General features: G+C 25.0%; 1 protein-coding gene and 1 pseudogene across 1 annotated transcript; both read left to right on the top strand.

Moving 5' to 3' along the window:
* Nucleotides 1–6,857: 6,857 nt before the first annotated feature.
* On the top strand, nt 6,858–7,374 carry LOC124373856 (NADH-ubiquinone oxidoreductase chain 6-like; the record flags this gene model as incomplete). The annotated part of the gene is made up of 2 exons (XM_046832178.1): nt 6,858–6,965; nt 7,255–7,374. Coding segments are annotated over 2 exons (228 nt in total), but the record flags the coding sequence as incomplete, so codon positions are not given.
* Nucleotides 7,375–7,381: 7 nt separating this feature from the next.
* Nucleotides 7,382–8,502, top strand: LOC124373857 (annotated as a pseudogene).
* The last annotated feature ends 14,857 nt before the right edge of the window (nt 8,503–23,359 follow it).

The raw sequence follows: 23,359 nt of genomic DNA, 5'->3' as shown, positions 1-23,359 counted from the left end.
TTAGTATATTTATTATATTCGTATAATATATCTTTTCTTTGATATTCCAGAGTCATTAATATTAAAATGGATAAGTTAATATTTAAATTAATATAGAACAATTTTATTTTTTTTTATTTGAATTTGTATAATATTCCTCTATGATTTATTATAATTAAATCATTAATTTAAGATTTTTAAGGTTAATATAAACTATTAACCATTTGAAAGTTTAAAAATACTTTAAAAGGTAAGTCTTAAATTAATTTAATTTTAAATTTTGCAAATTTAACGTTTGTTTTTTAAACTTATAAGACTATATCAAGGGACATTTAAAATTCATAAGTAACATTTACAGTTTACCCACTTTTAAAATCAGACACCTTAATTAATAAAGAATAAATGATTATTTTCTACCAATCATAAAGACATTGGAACTTCTATAGACGTTTTATTCGGGTATTTGATGGATCTGGAATGGTTGGAAATGAAATATTAAGAATAATTATTCGTATTGAACTATGCTCAAACCTGGTCCCATTTACTTATGAAATGATCAATTATATAATGTAAATTAGTTTACCTCTCATTGGCCTTTATTATAATTTTTTTTTATAGTTTATACCCTATTATAATTTTGGTAGGATTTGGTAATTTATAATTTGACCTTCTTCCCATTAAATAATTGGTGTGCGCCTGACATGGCCATTCCCACGAACTAAACAATATAATATTTCTGATTATTACCCTCCCTCATTATCCTTTACTAATAGTAAGATTCAATAGTTGAGATTAGGATGTGGGGACAGGTTGAACTGTATACCCCCCCCCCTTTCAATCAAACGTAGCTCATCTCAGGTCCAAGAGTTGATTTAGCAATTTTTTTCATCTGCATCTTAGCATTATTTCGTCAATTTTAGGGGCTGTAAAAATTTATTACCACGGTTATTTATTATACGGGCAATTGGTAATAAATTTTGACCGAACACCTTTATTTGTTTGACTCAGTTTTAATTACTGGCAAATTTTAAGCTACTATTATCATTACCTGTTTTAGCAGGAGCAATTACTATACTATTAACTGACCGAAATATTAATACATCTTATTTTTTGATCCTTCCAGGAGGGGGGGGACCGACAATTTTATATCAACGTACATTTTATTTTGATTTTTTGGTCATCCTGAAGATTTAATATTTTAATTTTACACCGGGATTCTTGGGGATTTAATTTCACTATATTATTACTCAGGAAAGAGGGAAAGAAATGAGTCCATTTTAGGTATGGGGATATATTGGGATAGTTATATGCTATAAATATTCTATGTGGTCTATTAGAGATTTGTAAGTGTGGGGCTACCATCATATGGTTTTACCGTTGGAATAGATGTAGATACTCGTGCGTATTTTACTATTCTGCAACTAGATAATTTATCTGCGAGTACCCCTACGGGTAATTAAAATTATTTAGATGATTAGCAACAATACACGGTTATAATCAAAGGGAATATCAATTTCATATAATCTTAATTGAGTCAGCCGTGGGATTTGTTTATCTTATTCACGAATAGGGTGTGCTAACAGGATTTGTTTTATCAAATTCTTCTATTGATAGTGTATTTGTGCATGACAACTTATTATTTAGTTGCTCATGTTCCATTATGTTATTTATCATATAGGGGCAGTATTTTGCAATTATACGCAGGTTTATATTCAATGGTACCCGTTATTTACTGGTATAAAACACAATAAATTCACCTAAATGATTAAAAATTTCCATTTTTTTACTATACTTCCATTGGGGTAAATTTAACATTTTTTTTTTTCCCTCAACAATTTTTTTAGGTTTAAGAGGTTTGGCCTCGGCGTTACTCAGTATTATCCTGACACTTACTTTAATATGAAAATCTTTAGTTTCCATCAATTAGGTAGATTGGATTTCATTAATTAGAATCATAATTTGTAATAATGTTATTATTTGAGAAAAGAATAATTTCTCAAACGAATTAGTTATTTTCCATCAAATAATAATACAAATTTCAATTGAATGATATGCAAAAGATTGCCCCCAGAATGAACATTCATATAGAGAATTGCCTATATGTTAACTATATTTCTCAGTATGAGCAGATTAGTGCAATGATATTTTAAGATTTCATATATAAATATAATTATTTTTCTAGAAAATTTAGTTAATTGAAATAATATTATTCCTTTCCAAGATGTGAGTTTATCTCCAATTTAATAGAAACAAGCTAATTATATTTCATGATCACACTATAATGTTTTTTTTTTTTTTTATTGTTAATTTATAATTACTAACAGTAGTAACGATATATAATATATATAGTAATTAGCTTTTTCAATAAATAAATTAGTATTTTATCAATTTTTTACATTGAATGTCAATTAATTGAATTTAATATTTGAACCATCTTACCAGCTGTTATTATTAATTTTTTATTGCGTGTGACCATTTCGTTACGAATTTTTATACATAATTTGAAGTGAAAATTAATAATCCATTAAATTACAATCAAAAGCAATTGGACACCAGATGATATTGATCCTATGAATAATTCAGATTTAAAAAAAAATGAGTTTTGATTCATATATAAAGGCCCAACTATTGATTTAGAATTCAAGTGAAATTTTTCGCATTATTAGATTACGGATAATCGAAATTATTTTAACCTTTATAAATATTCAAATTCGTATTTTAGTGACATCTACAGATTGTTCATTCAATTATCGTGAACAATTCCATCAATTGGTGTACAAATTGATGCATACCCTGGTCGGATTAATCAGGGATCAATTATTAATAAATCGCCCTGGATTATTTTTCGGTCAATGTTCAGAAATTTGTGGGTCTAACCATAGCTTTATACCTATTGTAATTGAAAGAGTTAATCTTAAAAGATTTATTAATTAAATTCTTATTCATTAGATAACTTAAATGTAAGTGTTGATCTTCTTAAATCAAATATAGTATATTAACAAATACTTCTAATGGAAAACTTAGTTTAATTAAAATATTAATTTGTCAAGTTAAAGAAGTATATATTATAGTTTTCGTTGCCACAAATATCCCCAATATGATGAATAACATTAATTTTTATATTTATTATAACAATAATATTAATTATAGCTATAGTATATTTTTATTTTTAATTTAATATCATCAAATAAAAAAGAATTTAAAGTTGTTCAATATAATTGAAAATGATAACTAATTTATTTTCTGTATTTGATCCGTGTACAGGTTATTCTTCAATAAATTGAATAAGAACATTTATTTTCATGCTCCTAATTCTATTTAAATTTTGAATTATGCCTAATAAAATTTCATTATTATATTAGTTCATTATATAATATTCTACACAATGAAAGTAAATCATTAATAAAATTAAAAGGAACAAGATTAATTATAATAAGTTTATTTATTTTAATTTTATTTAACAATTTAATAGGGTTACTTCCTTATATCTTTACATCATCATCTCACTTGTTATTTTGTTTATCATTAGCACTTCCATTATGAATTCCTCTTATAATTTTCGGCTAAAGTAAATAAAACAAATCATATATTTATTCATTTAGTCCCTACTGGAACATCAGGAATTTTAATGCCATTATATAGTTCTTATTGAAACAATTAGAAATTTAATCCGGCCTGGGTCATTAGCTGTCCGATTAGCAGCAAATATAATTGCAGGGCACTTATTAATATCACTTTTAGGAAATAATGCGACAAATTATTATATAATTATAATAATAATAATTATATTTTATAGTTTTAATAACATTTGAACTTGCAGTAGGCTATTATTCAATCATATGTATTTATGACACTTATAAACCTATATTCTATAGAAATTTAAAATGAATAACCAATTTAAAATAAACAAAATCTATAAAAAGCAGTTTAAACATAAAGAAAAATAAAAAATTATAAAAACTAAATAATTTAATTGATTTCTTACTATATATTCAATAATTATATCTTTAGAATAAAATCCAGATAAAAATGGAATTCCACACAAAGTTAGATTAGCAATATTAAAACAAGAAGTTGTAAAAGGTATTAATATACAAACTGATCCTATTAATGGAATATCTTGATTATCATTTACATAAAAAATAAAAATACCTGAACAAAGAAATAAGAGAGACTACTTAAATATAGCATGTCTTAATAAATGAAAAAAATGGACAAGTCTAGAAGGCCTAAAAATAAAGAACTTATTATTAAACCTAACTGACTTAAAGGTAGATAAAGCAATAATTTTTTTCAAATCAAATTCATAAATTGCGCAAATAGAAGAAAAAGTTATAGTTATTAAACTAATAAATAAAAATATATAATTTATTAAAATTAAAACTATTATAAAAACGAATTAGTAGATAAACTCCCGCTGTAACTAAAGTAGATGAATGAACTAATGAAGAAACAGGTGTTGGAGCTGCTATAGCAGCAGGCAGTCAACAAGAAAAAGGAATTTGAGCTCTTTTTGTAAAACAAGAAATAATTTATTAAATAAAAAATATACTCATGATAATAATCTAAGTAATATATAAAAATGTCAACCCCCATAAGATATAATTCAACAAGCAGAAATTAATAAAACCAATATCACCAATTCGATTAGTTAAACAAGTAACTATTCCGGCTAAGTATCTTTTTACTAAATTATAATAAATAACCAAACAATAAGATACAAGAACTAAGCCATCTCAACCTAAAAGAATTCTAATTAAATTAGGTCTAATAATTATTAAAATTATACTAAAAAACAAACAAAATAACTAAAAATAAAAAACTATTTCTATTATAATACCCAAAACCTATATAATCAGAGCTATAAAAAACAACCATTGAAGAAATTAATATAACAACTGCTGAAAAAGAAAGGGACACTCAATCAAAAATAATTAAATAATTAATTCTTAAAGAATAATTTAATAGAATATTCCACTCCAATATTAAAAATATGCCATTATAAAATATAATGAAATAATAAATAAGAAAATAGAAAAAATAAATAAAATCAAAAATCAATATAAGTGAATATTTAATTTTAACAAAATTTAAGGTAATATACATCTAAGAAACCACAACTCTTTATTTTTTTTAAACTACTTAAATTATCAAAAAATACAATCTATAAATAAAAAGAATTAAAAATAAAGGTATTAAATGAATAATTATAAGAAGATATTCACGATACATTACCAAGACTATAACAATACAAATTATTGATATTTTACCATGTTGTGTAAAACTAAATAAGTAAAAACTGAAACAAGCAGTAAAAAAAGATATTAAAATAATACAAATTAATGATCCAGACCAATACATAATTATTCTGTTTATAATTATAATTTCACTAACAAAATTAATTTCTAGGTGGACAACTTATATTTAAAGAGCCAAATATAAACCATATTATTTCTTATTCTGGGTATAAATAACATTAAACCTATTATTAATAAAAAAACTACGGCTCAAAAACCGTTCATAAGAAATATTAGCTAAACAAAATAAGCCTGATGAACAAAGGCCATGGCCAATTATTATTAAATAAGAACCAATGAACCCAACCTTCGTTATAGATAATATCCCCATTAAACATATCCCTATATGAGCAATAGAAGAATAAGCAATTAAACATTTAACGTCACCCTGGATTAAACATACTAGTCTTACTGAACAAGAACCAACTAACGCTAAAGAATACCAGAATCATCTTAAATTAATAAATAAATATTCATAAATAAATATAAAACGAAGAATACCATAACCACCAATTTTCAATAATAAGCCAGCTAAAATTATTCTTCCTCTCACAGGAGCTTGAACATGAGCTTTAGGTAATCACAAATGAAACATATACAAAGGTAATTAAACTATAAAAGCAATAAATGTCATAAAATGTATTATAAAGCTTAATGAAACACCAAAATTATAATCAAAACTTATACTACCAAAAATTTATATACAAATAAAATAATTACTAATAATAAAGGTAAAGAGGCTAATAAAGTATAAAAAAAATAAATATAAACCTGAAATTAAACGTTTCTGGTTGATAGCCTCAACCTATAATAATTAAAAAAGAGGAATAAGTCCTAAACTCAAAAAAAATATAAAATAATTATTTTTATAACACAAAAAATTAAAATTAAACTAATTATTAAGAGATAACAACAAAATAAAAAATGAAGATATTAATGAACCAAAAATAGATGATCTAGATAAAATTATTAGACTACTAATTATAATTCTTAAAATAATCAAGCTGTAAGAAATATTATCAGTACTAAAAAAAATAATTAATTGAACCAAAAAACCCATAACAGCTATTTACTAAAAATAGCAACATTAAAAAAATAAAAAAACTGAATTAAAAATCAATAATTAATAAACAAAAGAGGGGTTAAAAATAAGATAAATAAAATAAATTTTATCATAACATAATAGAATTTAAATAGTCATTTCCATGACTTCGAATTAAAGAAACTAAAATTCTTAAAACCTAATACACCTTCACAAACATAAAAAGTTATAAAATAAATATAAAGATAAAATGTATAATTAGCTATTAAACAAATCAACATAATCATGCAAAGAAGAGATAAAACTAAAAATCCTAATCTTAACAAACATAACAAAATATGATTACGAATATAAATTATAGAAATTAAACTAAATATAAATATAAGTAAAAAAAAGAACATTCATTAGTTTTAATAATGTAATATAAAATATTAGTCTTGTAAACTAAACTTAGATTTTCATCTTTAAAACATCAGCAAAGTAGAATTTACATCTTTAATCTCCAAAATTAATATTTTGATAAACTATTTGCTGTAATTAAAATTACATTATTAAAAATTATAATTATTATCCCAATAATACTTATTATACTAAAAAACCCTATATCTATAGGACTAATACTTGTTATGCAAACATTATTTATACGTATATTACTAAATAAAATAATAATTACAACTTGATTTATAATATTTAGATTTTTAATAATAATTGGGGGATTAATAATTTTATATATATATATATATATATATATATATATTATATATATATATATATATATATAAAGAAGAATTGCATCAAATGAAAAATTTTAATTAAATATAAATATAACACCAACAATAATTATTTTAATTATCATTAATGATGAAATAATAAATGAAAACCAAGCAATAGACAAATTGGATTTATTAAAACAAAACACCATAGAAAAAAATATCAATAATTAAACTATATAATGAAAAATCAATAATTATTACTATAATTATAGTAATTGTTTTATTATTAACTATAATTTCAACAACAAAAATTGTAAAATTACATGAAGGCCCACTACGAAACAAAACTTATGAATAAGTCAATACGAAAAAATAACCCAATTATTAAAATTATTAATTATTCACTAATTGATTTACCTGCTCCCTTAAATTTATCATCATGATGAAATTTTGGGTCAATCTTAGGTTTGTGCTTAACTATTCAATTAATTACTGGTATTTTATTATCAATACATTATACCTCAAATATTGAGATAGCCTTTAATAGTGTAAATCATATTACCCGAGATGTAAATTACGGGTGATTAATACAAACAATTCATTCAAATGGTGCATCAATATTTTTTATCTGCATTTATTTCCACACAGGGCGAGGAATATATTACGGGTCATACAAATTTATTAAAACATGAATAGTAGGAGTAGTAATTATATTATTAACAATGGCAACAGCATTCCTAGGGTATGCTTTACCATGAGGTCAAATATCTTTTTGAGGGGCAACTGTTATTACAAATTTATTATCAGCACTACCTTATATTGGAAGAATATTAGTTAACTGAAATTGGGGGGGTTCGCTGTAGATAATGCAACCCTATCACGATTTTTTAGACTTAATTTTTCTTTTGCCATTTATTATTGCAATAATAATTATTCATTTATTTTTTTTCTTCATATAACAGGGTCAAATAACCCAATTGGAGTTAACTCAAACATTGATAAAATCCCCTTTAATCCATATTTTTCAATTAAAGACTTAATAGGATTCTCAATTATTATCACTATACTTCTAATTCTAACTAATATAACTGAACCTTGCACATTTTATCAGATCCAGATAACTTTACCCCAGCAAACCCAATAGTAACTCCAATTCATATTCAACCCGAATGGTATTTCTTATTTGCATATGCTATTTTACGGTCAATTCCTAATAAACTAGGAGGAGTGATAACATTATTTTTATCAATTTTAATTTTACTAATTTTAACCATTCCCCATAAAAATAAAATTTAAAGGAATTGAATTTTATCCAATTAACCAAATCATCTTTTGATTATTTACTGCAACAGTGATTCTTCTAACATGAATTGGAGCACGACCAGTAGAATTACCATACACAGAAACAGGAAGAACATTAACAATTATATACTTTTTTTTACTTTATTACAGATCCATTTAATTTCAAAAATATGAGACAAAATTATTAGGTAGTTATTTAGCTTATATAAAGTTTATAATTTTGAAAATATAAGAAAGAGAAATAACTTTACAAAAAAAAATAATAAAAGACTATAACCATAAATAAAAATAAAAAAATAATAAAACTTAAAGAAATAGGAAGATAGCACTTTCATGCTAAATACATAAGTTTATCATAACGAAATCGGGGGAAAAGAACAACGAACTCAAATAAATAAAAAAAAAAATTGACTTAATAAAAAAATAAATCTATAAAAATCCCCCCCCCAAAAAATAATAACAGTTTAAACTAGAGATAAAAGTAATGCTAGCATATTCAGAAATAAATAATAAAGCAAATCCACCAGAGCCCATACTCAATATTAAACCCAGAAAGTAACTCACTTTCCCCCTCAGAAAAATCAAACGGAGTGCGATTTCTTTCAGCTAAGCAACAAGAAAATCAACATAAAAAACATTGGAACTTAACAAAAAAAATCATCTACTAACCCTGAAAAAACAAAAAAAATTAACAAAAATTGTAACCATTAATTATTTAAAAAAACATAATATAATTAAAGATAAAGTAATTTCATAAGAAATAGCCTGTGAAATTCTACGAATACACCCTATTATAGAGTAACTTCTATTTGAAGATCAGCCACAAATAATAAGACCATAAATTCTAAGTATAGAACAAACACAAGAAAAAGTATCCCAAAAATAAATCTAATACAATTTCAATAAAAAGGAAATAAGCACCAAATAAATAATGATTGAATTAAACTAAATACAGGACATAAATAATAAATTAATGAATTAGAATTAGTTGGCCAAATCTGCTCCTTTAAAAAAAGCTTTATACCATCTCTAAAAGGTTGTAATAAGCCTATAAAACCTACTTTATTTGGGCCTTTACGAATCTGTATATAACTTAAAACCTTTCGCTCCAATAATGTAAAAAAACCAACAGAAACTATTACTAAAATAATTAGAATAAAAGATGTAATACAAAAAATTACTAGATATGAATTAATCATTTTTATAAATTCTAAATTTATTGCACTAAAATCTGCCAATCTAGCATTCTTTTAACACAATATAAATTGGATTTAATGGTCCTTTCGTACTAAAAAAATCTTAATATTTCTAGATAGAAACCAACCTGGCTTACACCGGTTTGAACTCAAATCATGTAAGAATTTAAAAGTCGAACAGACTTAGAAATGAAAAACCTGCCCCTCAATCTAATCTTAATTCAACATCGAGGTCGCAAACTTTAATATAGATAAGAACTCCTCATTAAAATAACGCTGTTATCCCTAAGGTAACTTAATCTTAAAATCATTATTGGATCTAAAATTACATAAATTAAATGAATTAATAAAATAAAGTCAAATTTATCTTCCGCCCCAGAAAAAAAATTAATAAAATTAAAATACATTTACTAAAAAAATACCCAAAATTTATTAAAATTAAAGTTCTATAGGGTCTTATCGTCCCAAAAAAATTAGGATTTTTTACCTAAAAATCAAATTATAAAATTTAAAAAAATTAAATTAATCTCTTATCTATTCATTCATAACCAAGCCTTTCAATTAAAAGACTAATTATTATGCTACCTTTTGCACAGTCCAGAATACTGCAGCCATTTAACTAATCATAGGGCAGAATTTACCTTTAAACTTTTTCTAAAAGAAATGGTTTTTTTTTCATAAAACAGTTGAAAATTAAATATGTCGAGTTCATAAAATTTAAATTAAAATTATACTAATTTAATCAGTATTTAAAATAAAATTTTATTAAATAAATAAACTTTATATAAAAAATAAATATTAAAAAAATTTAATTTAAAATAAATTATATTAATGTAATGAAAATAACTAAAACCCTTTAAATTAAAACTTTTTATTACATACACGTGTTTTCGGTTTTTAACCATCTTCAGTGTATATTAAACCTCTAAATAAATAAATAAATAATAAACAATGAGATATACACATGTGGACCTTTTAAACATATGTTAAATTTAAATGACACAGTTGTAATTTTCTTTTAGTAATCTGTATTTAATATTTTAATTTTTTCAAAAATTGGATTTGTCTTATTTTTCAGATTACTATTTAAAATGTTATGAGGGTCTTTATTATAATTTAGATAAATGTGTAATTCTTTCTTTTGTGTTTAATTTCTCTCCTTTCCTTTCGATATCTAAAATTTCCATGTTCTTTTCAATATTTGTGTAGTTATGGTCAGTCTCCAATAGGTGTTCAGCAAAATTTGATTTTATTGTAGATTATTGTAGACAAGCTTTAAAAACAAATAACATGTCTACAATAAAATCAAATTTTGCTGAACACGTATTGGAGACTGACCATAAACTACACAAATATTGAAAAGAACATGGAAATTTTAGATATCGAAAGGAAAGGAGAGAAATTAAACACAAAAGAAGAATTACACATTTATCTAAATTATAATAAAGACCCTCATAACATTTTAAATAGTAATCTGAAAAAATAAGACAAATCCAATTTTTGAAAAAATTAAAATATTAAATACAGATTACTAAAAGAAAATTACAACTGTGTCATTTAAATTTAACATATGTTTAAAAGGTCCACATGTGTATATCTCATTGTTTATTATTTATTTATTTATTTAGAGGTTAATATACACTGAAGATGGTTAAAAACCGAAACACGTGTATGTAATAAAAAGTTTTAATTTAAAGGGTTTTAGTTATTTTCATTACATTAATATAAATAGATAACCCTATAAGTGGAGTTAATAACATATTAAATAAATTAATATATTGAAAACTAAAAATGCATAATATTAAAGCTATAAAAATTGAATAAAATTTTTTTTTTTAAATAAATACTTAGCTTATCCTAAGAAATTTAAGAAAAACAAATTTTAAATAAAATCAACCATAAATCGTTAAATAAATTAATTTCTAAAGTAACCAGATATAAAAAGAACGATTAACTTTTAATTACCATTTTTAAATTATAAATAAATATAAAACATTAAAAAAAATACAAAAATAAATATCTAATTTTTGGGAAAAAAATTATAAATAAAATATTAAATTAACGATGATAAAAATTAATTAAAAATAATAATAATTAAACCTAATCAGTTAGAAATAAAAATTATTTAAATAATAAATACTAAAAAAAATAATAATTATAACTAAAAAAATAAAAATAAGAAAATATTATCAGATAAAATTAATAAATTTTTAGTATTAATGTAAATAATAAGCTTTAATATAAGCTACTATCTGACTTTCTAGCTTCACCTTCCGGTAAAACTACTTTGTTACGACTTATCCCATATTATTGAGAGTGACGGGCGATATGTACATAAATTAGAACAAAATTCAAAAAGAATATTTATTCGAAATTACTACTAAATCATTATTCAAAAATAATTATAAAAATTATCATCCTAATAATTTATAATTAAAGTAACCCATGTTTACTAAAATAAAACTGCAACCTTGACCTAATATAAATTTTTAAAAATAAAAGAGAATAAATCTTAAAACACACTCCAAATTATAGAGATATACAAATTTAATTCAAGTAAAAAACAATCGTGGTTTATCAATTAAAAAACAGGTTCCTCTTGTAAGATTAATTTACCGCCAAATTATTCGAGTTTAAAAGAACATAACTAATACTATTCAGGAATAAAATTTAAATTTACAATAATAGGGTATCTAATCCTAGTTTAAAAAATAAATTTAGCATTATAAAAAACTAGAAATTAATTTAAATACAAATTCCACCTAAGCAAAAAAAATTAAATTCAAATAAAATACTTAACCTAGAATATTAACTTGGATTAATTGTCTAACCGCGAATGCTGGCACAAATTTAATCAAACCTAATTAAAATATCCAAATCGAAAATAAAATTAAAATTAAGACTGAACAAAAATTAATTTAATAATTATTCATATAATCAATTTAATAAACTAATAAAAAAGAAAGAATCAAACTTTAATAAAACAATAAAAGAAAAAAGGAAATAAATCTTATAACAAAATTTCAACCTTATTCATTTGATATGCATAAATATGAGTGATAAAGTTAATTGAATAATTTATTAAAAATTAATATTAACCCCAACTTAATATTTAATTTCATAAAATTATTAAATGTATCAACCTTCTTCTAATAAGAGAAAGAAAGAAGGTTGAATTAACAATTATGACATACAGTAAGTAATAATAACTATTAATATAATTAATTTATAGTTTAAAACTAACGAAATATCCTTAAAATTACATAAATTATCAATAATAAACTCAATTTATAATTATAAGTGACAAAGTTAAGAATAATAATCAATTAAAATTTAATTTAATATTGATTATTCCATATTCATAAATATGAGTGATAAAGTTAATTGAATAATTTATTAAAATTAATATTAACCCCAACTTAATATTTAATTTCATATAATTATTAAATGTATCAAACTTCTTTCTAATAAGAGAAAGAAAGAAGGTTGAATTAACAATTATGACATACAGTAAGTAATAATGACTATTAATATAATTAATTTATAGTATAAACTAACGAAATATCCTTGAAATTAAATAAATATCAATAATAAACTCAATTTACAATTATAAGTGACAATGTTAAGAATAATATTCAATTAAAATTTAATTTAATATTGATTATTCCATATGCATAAATATGAGTGATAAAGTTAATTGAATAATTTATTAAAATTAATATTAACCCCAACTTAATATTTAATTTCATATAATTTATTAAATGTATCAACCTTCTTTCTAATAAGAGAAAGAAAGAAGGTTGAATTAACAATTATGACATACAGTAAGTAATAATGACTATTAATATAATTAATTTATAGTATAAACTAACGAAATATCCTTAAAATTAAATAAATATCAATAATAAACTCAATTTATAATTATAAGTGACAAAGTTAAGAATAATATTCAATTAACATTTAATTTAATATTGATTATTCCATGTGCATAAATATGAGTGATAAAGTTAATTGAACAATTTATTTAAAAATTAATATTAACCCCATCTTAATATTTAATTTAATATAATTATTAAATGTATTAACCTTCTTTCTAATAAGAGAAAGTTGAATTATTTAATTAATTATTAAATTTTAATGAATTTTAGATTAACCTTATCAATTAGTGCATATAAGTATATACTAATCTACATTAAATTAAATTACTTATTTATATTTAATTTTCAAAATATTGTATGTTCCACTGTAAATTAACTCTATTAATAGTCATTATTACTTACTGTATGTCATAATTGTTAATTCAAATGTTAATTACTCCCGGCGGAACAAGTACTTTTTGTGATTCAATGTTTATTGAAATTAAATAAGGCTATTGGCATTTATACAATTTAACGTAAATAAAAGTCGTTTGACAGGTGTTTGGTCTTCCGATCATATGTTAGTTTGTTTTATTTAAACGCATATGTGACAGATACGGCCAAATACGAAATAATTTGAATCGGAAAAAGTAAGCTCTCTGTGGTGTAATGGTAGCACATTCACCCGGCAAGTGAGAGATCCGGGTTCGACTCCCGGCGGAGCAAGTACTTTTTGTGATTCAGTGTTTATTGAAATTATATATATATATATATATATATATATATATATATATATATATATATATATATAGATTAAATAATGGAATTGATGGATACAAGTATAACGGTAGTATAATAAAGTGTTAACATTATTTAATTACAATTTATTAAGAAGACAACAAACAAACTAAACGGTACTTAGTTATTTAGTTCTATTATGTACTGTATACTAGTCTTTAGTTCGGGTTGAAATATTAATGAAATTAACTATAATTTACACTTATAAAGAAATTATTATTACAAATTCATACGTTTAAGAGTCTGATATACTTCATCATATATCAAATCCTTCTATGAAGAATAATTATTAGTTGTCAGAATTGGCCTAAACAATATCAAAATAGTATTTCGACTTGAAAACTGAATAGCAAAATAGACACGTATTCCCACTAACTAGTAAAATCATTTTAACCTTATGCGTCGGGTTATTCAAAGAAATCAAAGAAAAAATCTCGTAAAGGAAAAAACATTTTAAAAAAACTAAAAAACATTGCTTGTTCCTGATAAATGAAATTAATAGGCAAGAAAACTATGTTAAATTGATTTAAACGCAAATTCTAAAAAAAAATTAGCTACACCCAGTTTTAAATTAATGACTAACTTTTGGCTGAAATATTTCGGCGCCACTGAGTAAATTGTGTACAGTATAATTACTTACATCCGTCCATGAGTTCAAGTTCGTCGTCCAAAGTTCATGAAAAGATGAAGCTAGTGTAAAAGTTAGGAGTTGGATTAGATGTACATGAGTAATGTATCTTTTCAGTTCCGATGAGAAAGAGTACCTGTTGGGAAACTTTTGAGTGTACAGATACACTTCACACTGATCTGGGGCTAGAAGTCAGCCACTTTAACCCAAGAACCACCTATTTTAAAAATAAATCCTACACAATGGGACATTAACGCTATGATGTCAGAACATAACTATTATATATAATAAAATACACATGTACATTTAAGAATTTTAATTTGTCACGATAAACCATTATTTGTGATATTAAAAATAAAACTATAAAGCTTTACATGTTTGTACAGTAATGCAATGGGGAATATTTAAATATTGTCTCAAGATTACTGTTTACTTTGGTTATCTTTATCATTAGCCTTAAAAAAAACATTTATTGATATCTTTGTGTTCAAAGGTTTTATTTTTATGCATGTTTTTAACCACATTGAATACATTATGATGTAATTAAAAAAAAACATATATTTTAATTTATTTTTATATTTTATATTTACTCTATGTACAATTTATAAAAAGTGGAAATCTGCATACAGCAATCTTATTTATGACGAAATTGTAAAGTATTATTTTGTATTTAACTTCTAAAATATGTCCCTACCTACAAACTAAAAGACACTGTAATTAAGACTTGCATATTGTGAAAGTGTCGTTTATATGCTTTGTTGCATAAACAATAGCAACAAAATTACATAATTTAAAATTCATTCTTAAGAGAACAATAGTTAATATCGAATGTATTCGTGTATTTTAAGGTGGTTGAAACAACAGAAACGGTTTTTTACGTTTCCATTCATCACATTTCCAAACAGAGAGAATAGGTTGTAAACTATACCAAAATGGAACTTTCAGTTTTAAACAGCCCTCCCTTTCATGTTAAAAGCGAACATTTTAAGTGAAAAGCTACAATAGAAATCACAATGTTCAATACAGTGACTTTCATAGTGGTCCGGATTGCATTACTAATACTTAATAGATTTTGTTTCTGAGGTCCGAGGCATATCCACACGACTTTTCACTTGTTTCCAATAACGTGAGGAAAGATTCTATATATATATATATATATATATATATATATATATATATAATATATATAATAACGCAATAAAAACTATTTTTTTCTTTATAAATAAAAAATTTACTTCATATTATAATCAACAAACTTTTGAGTATTATTAATGGATTTTATAATAACAAATAGAATTGATTAGAACATACCGAAACCGTATTAAGTTTTATTCTAATCAATTATCTATGTCGACATAATCTAACGAAGTTGTTGCTAATTATCACTCTATAATTATTCTACATTATACTAACTGCATTCATTTGACTCTCCACGTATTAATAATTTTGGCTACGTACATTAAATTTAATGCAAACCAAAAATATAGCAAAGTAATATGTAATAATAATGCTGTTGATACTATAGCCATGATGATTAGACTAAATAGGTCAAAACCTAACTTTAACATTCTATCTGTCCAAATTAGGTAGTAAATAAATGTTTTTATTTCTCAAATAAAAAAATTCCTTACAAAAGTAAATAAAATATTTATTATTCTTTTCAATTACATACCCTTAGCAAGGCATTAGTTAATCACTCAAGCGGTTGGAACAATGTAATTTTCAGTCATCTACAATCTTGACATTTTGCATGTAACTTACTTGCATGTAGGAAGCATCGAGTTTAATATTCACTCCACGTGTTATGACTAACCATTAACGAATATTTTAATATTTATTGTTACATAATCAGTGATAACTAAAAAATTACAGAATACGAATCGTAGCAGTATACTAGGTGTTTCATGACATGCTTTACTGGTCACAATCTTAAAAGTCTATATCTTGTTTTATTCTACATATATTCAACGGATATATAGGCAAATGGACATCATACAAAGATATGTATACCTTACTAACAGAATATCATGCTGAACATAAAAATACAGAGATAAAAATTTGTGAGGAATAAAAAGTAGACGTATGTTATTTTTCGGGATATCTTGCTATACGATATATCCACAGATTTTTTTATTGAGTTAGGTTTCATATTAGTGTAAATAACAAAGTTTCGGTAAGTATAAGAGTATAAGTTCGGTTTGTGCAAAAGAGCGCTACAAAATCTTGACACCGACTCTTAGTATTGACTTTTTACTATATTGATTTTTTTTCTTTATATACAAATTTTAATATATCACATGATAAAAAACCGTACGATTCTATTTCCGGTTAAAAAAATTGTATTTATTTTGCCATTTTTACGTTGTGATCCTGGCAACTTACACGTGAGACCAATGTAAAAATATTTACTATCGCTCAGCCGTAGTGTTTCCATCGTTGAACTCAGTTTTGCCAAAACACAAATAAAGCCACATGAAAAATATCGCCTGTAGCTCTGTTAATTTTCGAGATGAAAGATATGCGGACAGACGGACAGTTCGGTAGATATGAAGAGGCAGACAGACATACACTCAGTACAGATAGACGGACGAGCATTCAGATACAAATTACAGATACAGATACTGGCTCTACCAGTAATAAGGCTTTGCTAACTATCAGTCAATAAATTTGTAAAAAACTGATCAATAAAATATGACATTTAAAATTAGATTAGTACTGGTTCATGCTAGATAAACATCTTAAAACCAATCTGTAATTCCGCATTGGTTTATTACAAATTTCTAATCTGCTTTTCATAATTTTCAACCATAATTGGCGTACTTTTAACTAATGGCTGTCTCCTAATTTAAACTGCAAATAGCTCATTACATGAAAACCAAACACAAATACGTATTTGATTAATCAATCTACGAATAGTTCTAAACAAATGAATATAAATCAAACAAAGTATATGGCTCAGCCCAACTTTTAAAGTTCTATGAGATTGCATGTTATGAGTTAACATGATAAAGGACTGTACAGCTCAAGAGGGACAAAATGAAGATCGATTGACTGGTTATAGGAAATTGCAAATGTCAGTCCTAAAGCACCAATCAGTGCTGCATGTCATGTGAACTATGAGCAATTATTGCGAAATTGGGATATAACGTTGTACTTGGTAGTCGGTAGCTGTATCGTCCTCTAATGAATACACCCTTCCTGTTATACGTATGTATAATGAATAGCAGGTAATAAAATTTGAAATGAATGGTACTCTACAGATTGTTAATGTAAAATTACATTCACTTTGAAAATCAACATAGAGTATATGTATCATTACTCAATTACTTTTGTTGCTAATTAAAAATATAATTCCATATAAAGAGTGAATATATTAGTACGCATTTTTATATTACGATCTTCGTATTATTAGTATGTGATACTTACAGTAAGAAAGTTATAGTAATTGTGAGGTTTACTCTAAACACCAAAACCATTAAGGATTATGTTTAATATCTTTGCAACAGTATATTTTAAAGAGTTTAATGTGAAAAAATGAAAACTTATCTATTTAAACTAAATAAATATTATATAAACATTTTTATAATATGATTTGTATTAAATATATCTACACCACGTGGTTTGCAATAAAAAAATTCTGGTTGTATATATGTATATATATATATATATATATATATATATATATATATATATATATATATATAGGTTTTTAGGCTTTTTGAAGGATAAAATTATCCCCCCTTTTCAAAGGAGGTAGAGAGGGGTCATTTTAAAATTTTTAATGCCTTTCCCTATCTTTTGACATGTAATTTGAAAATTAAATTCAAACGTAGCTCAATTAGAATATAAAAAAAACCATCTCTACGACGATCCTAGTAAAAAGTTATGGGGCAAACGGCCCCTTACATCTAAGGGTGAATATTTTTTTTTTTTTTTTTTTTTTTAGAGAGAGAGAGTAGGGGGTAGGTTAACATTTTTTTATTGCAAACCGTATATTGTTACACACATACACATATATAACTCTTGAAAGCATAGAGTAGCATGATGGTAACAAAAATTCTTATTTCAACCTCTTTTGGCATCAATGTTATGTACAGAGTTTATCTATATAGGATAATTAAAATTTTTAGTACAAATATACTGTTCTACGTAATTTTTTGCAAATAATACCTATGCAGTGTGTAGTCAGAACTGTAATGCACAAATTAAAGACAAAATTTACATATAAGTTTTATTATGCATTTAAAAACTGTTATAAATCCAATCTTCCAATCTGTTTTTTTTTTTTTTTTTCAAAATTTGACTATTCATATCTGCCTATGTGTAATCAGGACGACAATTGAAACTCCACTGTGGCGTCATTAACGTCTGAGATTGGACTTAAAAGTAAAAGCTGTATGAGCGTAATGGGTTTTTCAGACTTAGGCATTTAAATTTTTTATTGGAGTAACAAGTCAAACACAACTATGATTCAAAAAATACTAAAGGAAGAGTAAAGTACATGGAAAACACTATTTTAATATAAGAGTATTTTATTAAATGTAGCAAAAAGCCAACTCATTCTTGGCGCCGAAAATGAAATTTTCTGGAACCAGAATTATTCACACACATAAACAACCTGAAATAAGAGCCGTTAGCAATTTATCTTAACAACTCAAGCTGTTAATCATGTATACTGACGTAACATGGTACGTAAGATATGCCTAATTCCGTTTGTACGCTACATAATGTATTCCTGAAATCTATGGACTTGTACATTAGCACTCCTTGATACTAATCTAAAATATTTCAATTCCTAATGATCTTACTGGATCTATTTAATAAAATATTATAGAGAGTAATTAAGGAGGTTGACTTATATGACTTATAATTGTTGTTTAACTCTCCGACTTCAGGTTAAAAAAAATTTAATTTAAACTTAAATCTAAAATCAATGAGGATATTGGAATATTTTAAAGTTAATATCACATATATTTGTAGTGTTTAGCATGCCATTTAAAAATTATGCCCATGATGTCACTGTTTTTAACTATTAAATTATTTGCGAATTCGAGTGTAACTGACATTATATTATAATAATACAATACGAACCGTCCCCTTACAGCAATACAGGCCAGCATGGTTCATTAGTTACTAATCACAAACTACAATACACATTAAATCCATTTTATTACATAAATCTTTTTCAACTTAATTGTGGATAAATATTGTTTATTTGTAATATAAGCATTTACACAAAGCAAATAACAGTAAAAACCTTGTATTATGCAAACTTTATAGAATTTTGAAACATCCAAACCAACAGGAAAAGAGAAACTTTCCTGATTAAACAATATAGATAAACAAACAGACTTTAATCATTACTATAATATTCTGTAATATCACCAAAGCCCGTAATAATGGGTTCCCGGAATATCCATAGTCTGTTTATATACCACTTATTGCCATTTGCGTTGTTTTATACTCGGAAATTTTCTGTTTTTGATGAATATTCTATTTTATATAGTACGTTAATTATTTAGAATATAAGATATTTTTTTAAGCCATAACCACACTTGTATACAGCGATAATGGAAGTGGTGCAAACTGATTTAATGGCCTTTGGTCTGAGAGACATAAAGATGACCACTTGTTTGCAATTAGCAAGAACTAAAAGTTCCAGTGTAGCCCATTTTTTCATATGAATTTTTACATTAGTTTACATTCCTTTCTTTCCATTTAGGTATTAAATTAATCGCTGTATTTTCCAAAAATATATCTTTTCCGGCGGAATAAAAACTTTAGTTATTATTACTTAGTACTTGTTGTTAGCATTACTATTACTTGAGAAACCTTTTATCTGAGCATTCTTGAATCCTACCACTAGAGGGGTTGGGAAAGTCTGTCCATCCGCACGATACATGTATCATAACAACGAACTAACGTATAGACTTAAAATGTAGCATGCAGCTTCATTTCTATATAGTACAAGATTTAATTTGATCATGATTCATGTCACTCAATGGAATTTGGTTTTCCATAGGTGTACTATAGTCGTTTCTGCAACCACTATGAGACCAAAATCGTCCAATAAAAGTAAACAAACAGTTATTTTTCTTATATTTCGATAATTCACTACTTAAATCATTTTAATACAATATCTCATTTTATTTCGAGACATTAGCTTCTTTAGAGGTATTATATACACGTGATCAGACGTATCTGAACAACCATTACTATGTATAACAATTCATTTTAGTATTTTACCCAAAGGGTTAGCTTCGACTTTTAAACAGTTCAAAATAATGCGAAAGGAGAGAAATATTTGTCCGATAATAAAGCAGCTTATTTTTTCATCTTTAAATAAGAAAAAAAACGTTATATTTTCTACATGAAGAATATTTGATTCTTCAAAAGTTTATTTTAGTATTAAAAAAACTTTAGAAAAATTGACATTTTTAAAGTACATTCTTAGAGAACAATGGGGATAAATTGAAGAATAGGCAGACAGATAGAGAGGGAACCACCTGTTCAATCCATCATCTGTGGCATAATATCTGCCCTATCCAGGTTTTACCACAAATTTTTAGTCTTGTCTGCTACTTGATTTTTCGTTATATACCAAAAAACATTTATAATAATTACACATTTACAAAGGAATTTTTTATTACGTTATAATAAACTTATTATTATCATAATTTACGATTAAAAACTACATTTTAGTACCGATCAATAATAACCAAACTCCCATCTCAGGATGTGTGTGTGGTTAGTGGCACCAGTGTTCTTACAGGCAGTTAATCGAAAGAAATTTAACAGGTTAATATATATTCAATCGGTTTTTTTATTGTAAAGTTGCTTAAACTGTATATAATTAAATAATACTAAAATGTGAATCCGATCGAATAAACAGTGCACACCACAGTACCTCATTAGAAAATGTAAAAATAAGTTAGAGGAAATAGCCTATCAGTAAAAACAATAGTCCTTATGGACTCGAGTACCAAAGAAATTTTGAAAATAACTGACATAAATGTAAGGCTGAAACTGTTTTCAGGTTGGGATCACAGGCAAAATCTCGTAAATACTAAAAAAGGTTTCAAGGCTTACAAAGCATTACATAGTCCATTATAGGAAATGAAACTGTGAAAAACATTCAACAGAGCTTAGAAAGCATACCGTTATAGAACATAAAAACAATGACATGTAGGAGTGAAGAGGGCCGGGTGGCCTAAGATGTCGGATCTTGGATCTGTGCTAGGGATTCTATCTTTGACCTTATCACATTTTATCAATACCATCTACCTATACTTAATCAGCTATCTCCCTTATTGCGTATAATAAGATCCTCGCCTAGGCCAGTGGCCCATAAAGATGGGCAGAACCAGACTAAAAAGGAAAAAGGATATAACAAAATTATAAAGCATATTTAAACACAAACGAGAAAAAAACTATTACAATAGATTATATAAACGCTAATATAAAAGCAAGGAACTAAAAAGTAAAAATTATTTCATTGAGAAAAGCTTTAACAAACATGTATTACACTATAAAATTAATTCTAAAGTATACAATATACAGAACATTTTTCTAGCTGCAATTTTACATAAACAACATTAGGAAACATTTAAGATGTTTACTACCATACATCATAACAATAATGAATTTGAAAGTCTAATATCAAAGATACACTTCATTAGCTACTATGTGCAATTTATAATTTAAAATTACATTCAATATTATAATATGGTTTATGTATATAAGGTTGAATCTAAATGTAAGTACAGGTATTAAATTTGCTTAGCCAAAAAATATTTCAATGACAGGACTTAATTCATTACACCATGTTAAAATTGAGAAATTTTAACTAGATTTACATAACTACATTTTTGTCTAAAATGTCATCCAATTTCTTTTGTATCATTATTTTATAGTCTTATGAATAATTGCGTGACATCGACTTAAATTCTTTCACTTTTTAAATGAACATTATTTGACTTTCAGTTTTAGCGTTAAAAATATGGTTTATTTTTATTTATATAATTGCATAAATTTTTAGTTATTTGTGGATCTAGTCGATAATTTTACCTAATTAGTAATAATGATTGTGTCAAATACTCCCTATTATATCAGTATTTACTGTTGTACTGTACACAACATATTAACTGATACTCAAAACCAGTCCAAGTAAAATTTTTCTTGGCAGCTCTGTGATAAATGAGGCAACAGCTAGAGATAACAATCTTGGCAAAAAATATTCCATTTTGTTGCTCCTCATCATGTTTCAAAATGCCTCTAAGAATAACTGTTAAACAAGACAAAAAATTCCGACTGTGGGGTAAACTATGCTTAGTCCAAAAAAATTTTAATTCTGGTCTCTCCTCTACATCATTGCTCTAGAACTAATTCCATTATTATGAGGAATAATTTGAGGAATAATATGAGGAATACCGGGAGTCTATTAGGTAAGTTAATAGTTGAAAGAACGCATTCTGCCTCATTACTCCATGTCATTACGAATGAACCCTACAGAGAGGTTATCTATTAGTTAAAAGATATATTATTATA

Source organism: Homalodisca vitripennis, unplaced genomic scaffold (assembly GCF_021130785.1).
Source record: "Homalodisca vitripennis isolate AUS2020 unplaced genomic scaffold, UT_GWSS_2.1 ScUCBcl_6543;HRSCAF=13800, whole genome shotgun sequence".
Taxonomy (NCBI): domain Eukaryota; kingdom Metazoa; phylum Arthropoda; class Insecta; order Hemiptera; family Cicadellidae; genus Homalodisca; species Homalodisca vitripennis.
The sequence above is the reverse complement of the archived record's forward strand: the minus strand, read 5'-3'. Positions and strand labels throughout refer to the sequence as shown.